Raw genomic sequence first — 8,424 nt, 5'->3', positions numbered from 1 at the left:
GGCATCTGAGTGTGTGTGGCATGCATAGGAATGTGTATGGGCATCTGAGTGTGTGTGGCATACAAAGAAGAAAATGGTCCTCCTTTCCTCAGCCCTGACCTTCTACTCACCTTGTTCCTGGACCTGACTGTGGGACACCTGCATGGTAGATGGCGCCTGAGGGAAGGCATTCAACACGGTGAGGCTGCCATCAGCCAGGCCTGAGGTGGGGGCATACATCACCGCATGGGGGCTAGGGTACATCATGTGGCCGCCTACAGTCGTGGGCACGGATGATGTCATGATGGTGGCGGGCAGCGTCACTGGCAAACACAGATGCATGTCAGTTTGGCACTGGTCCCTAGTGATACCTCTGATCCACCCCAAGGAATTCCAGGCCTCAGAGTTCTTTTGCCATTTCCCAGGTCAAAAGCTACATAAGACTATTCCTCTGCTTCCCGTCATAAACTAAGAAAAGTTTACTTTTTTCTTGAACACAACAGCGCCAACCTTTAATTGTACCCTATTGCATCACACTATTCAATTGTCTATCTGTTGATTTCTCTGTTTTAAGACCCTAACCTCAGGAAAAGATTATAATGACTGACCTCCTCTCAGAAAACTCAGATACCTTTCTCTTAGGGAGCTCTATCATCTAATTTTTTATTTGTTCTCATTCCTCCTCCCTCTTCCTTAATGCACAATTAACAAATCCATCTTTTAAAAAGAACTTCTCAATTGCTAATGCGCACACAGTCACCTGATACTCTTGTTAAAATGCAGAGTCTGACTCAGTAGGTTTGGGGTAAGGCTTTAGGTTCTGCATTTCCAAAAATCTCCCAAGTAATGCTGGTGCTCTTAGACCATACACCACATTTTGAGTAACAAGTTTGTAAGTAACAAGAACTTACAAGTAACTTTATATTGAGAGTATCTTATCATTTCTGAAATGACTATAGAGATATCTGAGGGGAATTTCAGCCTACAATACCTTCCCACAAGGAGACAGCTTCTCTAAGTACTTCCCGGTAATGAAGCAAATGCTGTATCTTTGGACAAGTAACCTCCTTTCTAGGCTTTAGGCCTCTCATCTGAATGAGGAGGTAACTTCAATGGTCCCTAATTTCCTCCTGGAATCCACAGCCCCACCTCAGGGCAGGATTCAAAACCAGCCGTCCTCACTTGACTTTCCCATAAGGATTAGGCCAATAGCCTCAGTTTCTACTTCAAGAAATTCTCTGACCTTAGTTATAGGAGGGTTATTGCTAGGTACCTAATGCTAGGCCTCATGGAAGAAAATAGGCAGGGAGAGTGACAGGGCCAGGAGCTATACCTGTCCCGCTGGAGGAGGTCTGCGTGAGGTCTGTGCTGCTGTCACGAGAGGGAGACGCTTGCTGTGGGGCCTGGTGCACCTGAATGGCCTGCACTGGGACCTGCTGGGCCACTGCCCCACCTACAAGACACAGAATCTTATTTATGCTCTTTCCCGCCCAACTGTCACCTCCACCAGGAACCCACAAACACCCCAGTCCCAGGGTTTGGCACACTGGTCCCCATCTCCCATCACCATCTTTCCTGGGAGCCAAAGCAGCCATTCATGCTCTGAATCTCCTTTCCAGGAGCTTCCATGCTCTGCTCTTGCCTTTCCCTCTTCCTTTCATTCTAGGCCTTGCCTCTACTTTCTTCAATTGACCCAGGAGCTGACAATGACCCACCAAGGACACGATCTGCCCTTCAGTCAAGATAGGTAATGTCTGGTGCCCCTGGAGCAATAGGGATATACGGACAGGCTAGCTAGACAAGGCTAGAGCATATAGTTGAAACTTACAAGGATATCAGGGGTCTCAGTGGGCAGGGGCATACCTGCCAATCCTATAGGACAGGCTTCTCTCAGGCTCTGGCCCCTATTTACTCTCCTAAGCAGGGAAAGAGGTTCTCCTGGTGCTAGTTCTAAACCCAATCTTGGATTGCTCAGTTTGCCCCAGAGAGGATCAATCTGTCCATGCCCCTTATAACTCACCAGGCATGAGGGTGAAACTGGTAGGCAGCTGCATAAGGCCCCCAGAGGAGACAGGGCCACTGCCTGTACTCTTCAGCACAGTCCCGTTGGCACTGCTGACAGCGCTGGGGCTGACACTAGCAGATACTGGTGCCAGGTAGTTGGTGATGGGGAAAGAGGGACCGCTGCTGACTTGCATGGTGGTAGAGGTGCTAGGTGCTGTTTGGATGGTGGAGGTGGTACCTGGCAGGTTGGTGACTGTGAATGCCGGCTTCAGTGTGTCCTGCACCCAGAGTAAAGATAAACTGTAAGCTTCTACCAGACCCTGCCCCTGCAGGTGTTTTTTTTTTTTTTTGAGACGGAGCCTCAAGCTATCCCCCTGGGTAGAGTGCCATGGCATCATGCTCACAGCAACCTCCAACTCCCGGGCTCAAGCGAGTCTCCTGCCTCAGCCTCCCAAGTAGCTGGGACTACAGGCGCCCGCCACAACGCCTGGCCATTTTTTGGTTGCAGCCATTATTGTTGTTTGGCGGGCCCGGGCTGGGGATTCGAACCCGCCACCTCAGGTGTATGTGGCTGGCGCCTTAGCGGCTTGAGCCACAGGCGCCGAGCCCCTGCAGGTGTTTTGTGTAGATTGAGAGCCCAAACCAAAAAATGCAGTGAGCTTTTGAAAGCAGTGAGCAGTTAGAAATCCCAGTTCTACCATTTACCTGCTGCCTGACCCCTTGGGCAAGTGATTGAGCATTTCAGTCACAGTTTCCTATTTGTAAAAGGAGGATAATACTTACTGCTATAGGCTGTTGTAAAGATTAAACAGGTTAGCATACATGAAAGACTTAGAGAATAGTACCTGACACATGAAAAGTCTAAAATAAATATTTGCTACTCTTATGATGATGATCATCATCATAAATCCATTATCTGCCCCATTGGAATGTGGTTATCATGTTGGCTGGGTCTGGTCCCAGCTCTGGCAATAACAATCCATAAGACCCTGAGATAATTACTTCCTTTTTTTAGCCTCAGTTCTCCCCTTCTATAAACAGAAAGGAATGGGACTGCTGCATTTTCTTTGAAAGAGTTCGTCCAGCTCTGATTTGTCAGGTTTCTGAAATAAGGACTGAGAAGTTTTCAGGGAACTTGGGGTCTGAGAGAGATCTTGAGGGTTTGGCAATGAAGCACTTTATGTCAAATACTCAAGATTTAAATTACCAAAGGAACGTATGCAGCAAAATGTCCTGAGAATAAGTAAACTCCACTGTTACAAGGATTTGAAAATGATTACAGGTGTTATGTCACTGAGAGAGGGTAGCCTATAGCACTTACTCTCCCTACAGGAAGCCTTGTTCTGAAAAGGGGAAGAACGAAGCTGAGAACCAAGCCACCAAGGCGAGATGCGAATTGAGTCAACTAGGGGGCTCAAAAGCAGGGGATGGGTCAGCGCAGGACGTTTGCGAAGCAGCAGGGCTCAAGACCCCTGATTGGTGAAGGCGTTGCTAAGGCAAACAGTGCCGCTTCCTCCCATTGGCCAGTTAGTTGAGCACCCGGAAGGTAGAGCTCCCCACCCCGCCGCAAGGAAGCCCCGCCCCCTCTCCTAACCGGGAAAAGGAAGGGGGAGGCGTAACTAGGGCCGGCATCCCTAGCAGCAGGCGAACGCACTCCCTAACTGCCCAGGCTCCTAACATCCTGAAGGGGTAGGCGGTTGGCTAGTGAGGTAGTTCTCAGCCCAGTCAACCAGTGTGCCTGCCCACAATAGCGCTGAGTTCCCAGGACTCTGGATCTCCGAGTGCTCCCTTCCTACTCCCTGGCGACTCAGCAGGCCCTCAGGGAGGGCAGAGCTAAGCTACGCCCCCGCCCCTAGCGGAGAGACAGCTGGCGGGAGGAATGCAAAGGCCCTGCCAGGCAGGCGGGCTGCGGGCGGGAGGCCGGTGTGGAGCCCGAGCCGGCCTTATATGGGCACGGAGGCCGCCCGCTTATCTAAGGAGCCAGCCTCCTGTCAGGAAAGCGAGGATGGACACCTGTCCCCTAGGATGAGGGGCACTAACCCGGTTCCACTCTTTATCAGTGGGCATCTGTCCACCTGTCCTGGCCTAAGGAGGGAGAGGGACCCCCTTCCCTCTCCTCTCACATAGACAACCCAAACACACCTTGGTCTCCCCACTGCTGTCAGACTCCGACACCTGGTAGGTGAGATCTGTCTCTTCAAAGCCGGTGGCACTCATTCTCTGGTCTGTGGTGGGGTCTGAGCGGGGTGGAGAGTCTGGCGAGTTGAGGCAGGTCTGAATCAGTGCCTTGCCAGTCTCACTGGTGATCATGGGCTGAAGTTTGCGGGTGGCAAAGGTATACACATGGCCTGTCTCACTGGCCACCAGTAACAGCACCTGTGTCCCTGTCAGTGTGGACAGCTCATAGGCCTGGAGGGTGGAGAGGGAGATGGGCAGGTCAGCAAAATATTTTATCTCTTTCTTGGGAAGCATGAAAGAGAAGAATTACAGTGATCTAAAGCCCCCATTCCCATAATGACTTTCATCTCTAGTGACTCAGGTAGGGGTATGGGGTCTTATCAGTCTATCTGGAAGCAGCAAAACTACCCATTCTCCTCCTTTGAGGAGGAGCCCCACTGACCTGCAAATATTCCAAGCAAATAGTCACAGCCCCCCAGTGATGGAACATATAACTTCAGAGGACGTGGAGGATCCAGCTAGCTGCTCCCCAACACAGCTTGATGCCCCGAGCTCTATGGAATCTCACCCCCTCCTCACTGTCACAGGGAACAGGATGGATCCCGATTACACTGGAATTCACACAAGACATTAGTGATAAGGGTCCACTTAAGCTACAAACTGTCCTATTATATTTCTTCCCAGAAACTCCACAGGCTCCAACTTATTGCCATAGCCTAACTTCTTCTGCCCTATAATATTGTAGTATCCTTTTTTCTTTGTCTTGGAAAGGAAAGAAGGAAAGAAGACCTTTCCACCTTATGAAGGTGGTTTCCTTCATAAACCACCTCCCCCATCCCAACTTTCTCCACTAATGATGGAGTGGCAAGGGAGACTGATACAACAGACTGTGGAGTAATAGGAGATGGGCGCTAGATTAATACTAAATACCCTGCCATGAGCCCAATAAGGGGACTTTCAAGCATGGCCCCATAAATGCCATGTTCTATTCTCAATAAAGTTCCACAAGCCACCTTAGAAGTGGCTCTGGTTTCCATATGGGACAGATATAAACACCAGCCAATGTTCTCAAGGTTCTAGCTTCTTGTTTCCCGACTCCTCTGCTATCATCCTTTCCCATATCCTCTACACTCAAGATGACTCCTTTCCTCACCACTTTTCACTGGATAATTGACGGGCAGAAGAGGAATTTCTAATTACCTCTGCAAACCTCCCCAACTTCCCCACAAACTCCACCCATGCACAGATTCTCCCTAAGTCTGAAAAGCCCACTTGTCCCAAAGACTCTGTTCTGCAGCCAGTATCACCGGGAGCATGGGGTTTCCAGCAGATGCAATGCAATGGAAGACACATGGCCAGCTAGGACTAGATCCCTGCTGCTCAGGGCAGCACCAGTTCTCCTGCCTTGCTCCCTTACCTGGTCCCTATCCCTGGCCTGCCTTTCTGGCCAGCACTACTCCAGTGGTGCGCACCTTCCTCCCACACATGCTTGCTAATTGTTGTCATGCAGCTCCAGCCTCCTTACCTCCAACCGTACCTTCTTTCCAGCTCCTAGCTTTTCCCTCCCCTACCCTGAACAACAGGACACACCAGACCTACTGACCCTAGCGACCCATTATACACCTCCCCGGCAGCCCTTGCAGGCTCCTATTACCGTTCCTTACTCCTTCACTCCACAAGGGCCCTCTTCCTCTCTTGCGCCGGTCACTCCCACCTCGGCGCCTCTCCCCTTGATCCCGGACGTTCGCAGCATCTCCCCTCTCCCCACATTCCCCTGACGGCCCCTCCCCTTTGGCCCTCCCGGGCTAACAGCCATCCCCTCCCACACACCTCCTGCGGACTTGCCGCCTCTCACCTCCGCTGGGCTCTGCCTTCCTCCTGGGCTCCCCCTGCGCGTCCCCACCCCTCCCGGTCCCCAGTGGCCAGCCAGCCTCCGGGCTCAGTACCTTCTTCATGATGCCGGTCTTCCTCTTGCTGAAGGTCGTGTAGCGCCGCAGCTTGTTGTCGATGAACTCCATCTTGATCTTCACGCGGCCCCGGGTCTTCTTACCCGGCTTGGCCCCGCTCACCGCCCCACTCACCGGCCCGTAGCCTCCGGTGGCCGCCGCCGACGCCTCGGGCCCACCGACCACCACGCCGAGCTCCATCTCGCTCAGGCTCCGCTTCAGGCCGCGCCGCTCCGCACCCAGCTCCTCCTCCTCGCCCGACTCCGAGTCGCCCTCGCTGCCACTGTAGAGGGCCCCCGTGGTGGGCGCCGGGGTGGTTGCTGCCGCTGCCGCAGCCTCCCGCTCGAGGCGGCCCGGCCCGAGTCCCGCGCCGTTCCCGGGGACCCGGCCCCCGTTAGCTCCGCGAGTCCCGCCGCCGCCGCTGCCCGGCCGCCCCGTCGGGGTCCGGTTCAGGCTGCTCCCCAGGGCCGAGCCCCGGCCCAGAGCCGTAGCGGCCCCAGCTTGGCTCGGTAACATGGCGCTCATGCAGGAGGACGGACAAGCAGTCAGCGAGGGATCGGAGCCTCCGCCGCCGCCGCCATCGGCTTCCCGGCTCCACCTGGCACTCCTGCTGCTGCTAGTGTTGCTATCGCTGCCGCGGCGGCCGCTGCGAACCCGGGCTCCTGCACGCCCGGGCCGACCTGGGCCCTCACTTTCCTGCCCCTGTGGCCCGGGTTGCCCCAGGCCGCGCGCAGCGCCCCCTGTCCGTATGCTAGGGCGGCGCGCCCGGCGGCCGTCAGCGTCCCCCAGGGGGCAGGGGCTGCTGGCCGCGGCCGAGACGGCGGGTGGAGGGGGCCGGGACCACGCGCTGGCGGCGGAGGGATCCCCCGACCCTTCCCCCCATATAAAGAGATACAATGTTTCCTTTTATGGCGAGACCGCTCCTTATATGGTGAGCCCCAGCACCCCCGCCCCATTGGTCCGCGGTTCCGGCATCTCCGTTTCCCATTGGCCCGAAGGGGGTGCTTATTTGCATAACATACCGAACTCGCTGCTGTCATCGCGCGTCAGACCGCGACTCCGAAAGGGGAGGAGCCGACGTCCCTTAAAGGAACTGGACGTGAAGCACGACTCCACCCCCTGAACCCAAGAATGATAGAATTGGGAGGCACTGGCGGAGAGGAAACCTGGGAGAAGGACTAGAGCGCAGTCTAGCGGAGAAGGCACAGCACTGGGAAATGGGAGCTGGGAGGCTGGAAACAAACACTCGGGAAGTCCCAGAGTGGATTATGGAGTTTGCAGTAAATGAGAAAATCCAGCTCAAATTCCAAGGAAGGAGTGTACGGATGGATTGGAGGAATATGGTTTAATCTATATATAATGCAAACAAGTTTTATGCATGCCTTCCTGAGGTCAGAGTTACTGGTCGAGTGGAGGGTCTCGGTGTCCTGGGTGTCCAAACTCTTCGTGCCCCAGCTCCCTCCTCCCTAAACCTTCCCCTCCTCCCGATTTCCCTTCCCTTTCCCTCTCTTTTTTAGGTGATGAGACTTTCCCACTAGACTGGCTCCTGGTCCTCATACATCATCCTCTACACTGGGGGTGGGGGTTGTCCTCTGGTGGACTTATATCTGGAAAAGGCCTGGGGTGAGGGAAAGAACAGTGGGACTCCGCGTCTCCGATGGGGGCAGGGACGAGATGGAGCTCAGTGAAGACTCCCAGCTGCAAGCTGAGAAGGGTAAAGCCCATCCACATCCAGTGCAAAGGCCTGAGAGAAAGTGCAGCCAGGCAGAAAGTACAAGAAAGCAAGCGTACACACGCGAGCGCACACACGCAGCCACATGCACACATATGCGCGCGCTCTTCTCTGGAAAGAAGAAAGGAAAACCACATATAAGAACTTTTTTTTAAAGATTAGAACTAGGGTGCTGCAAAGCCAGGTTAGGGTTTGGGTCTGAGTCTGCAAGGAGCTTGGATTTTGCTGTTACAGAAATTATTCGAATCTGGAATTTGCCTCTTGGTAGCCCTGAGCCTAGAAACAAGTGATTTGATTTCTCCAAGTTCCGTATTACTCAAGGTCCGTATCCATCCTAAGAGATTCTTAACGCACTTTTAATGAAATAAAGACTAAAGCGTGAAGTGGTCAGTGAATAGCCAATAGAAGCTACGTGGGGTAAGTCATCTAATTCCAGGAATAAAACATCCTGGTGTGTGACTAAGGGGATATGATCTTGCGTTAAAAGTTATTGTGGGAGGGGCATGGTGGCTTTTAGTTCTCTCTCTTTGAGAGGATTCCGGGAGGCCAAGAGTTCAAGGCCAGCCTGGACAACATAGGAAGACT

General features: G+C 53.4%; 1 protein-coding gene across 1 annotated transcript in view; it reads right to left on the bottom strand.

Annotated features, from left to right (window-relative positions):
* The window catches only part of SRF (serum response factor), a 10,020-nt gene extending 3,030 nt beyond the window's left edge, over positions 1-6,990 (bottom strand). Inside the window, exons 1-5 of the mRNA XM_003789207.3 lie at positions 6,108-6,990; positions 4,126-4,392; positions 2,000-2,261; positions 1,313-1,432; positions 111-302 (exon numbers count right to left, since the gene is read on the bottom strand). Of these exons, the coding sequence (XP_003789255.1) occupies positions 111-302; positions 1,313-1,432; positions 2,000-2,261; positions 4,126-4,392; positions 6,108-6,632 (1,366 nt within the window). The 5' untranslated portion in view covers positions 6,633-6,990. The remainder of the gene's footprint in view (positions 1-110; positions 303-1,312; positions 1,433-1,999; positions 2,262-4,125; positions 4,393-6,107) is intronic.
* Between the last annotated feature and the right edge of the window lie 1,434 nt (positions 6,991-8,424).

This window comes from Otolemur garnettii, unplaced genomic scaffold (assembly GCF_000181295.1).
Source record: "Otolemur garnettii isolate 467f Iridium unplaced genomic scaffold, OtoGar3 scaffold00031, whole genome shotgun sequence".
In the NCBI taxonomy this organism is placed as follows: domain Eukaryota; kingdom Metazoa; phylum Chordata; class Mammalia; order Primates; family Galagidae; genus Otolemur; species Otolemur garnettii.
This window is presented reverse-complemented; position numbering and strand designations above follow the sequence as displayed.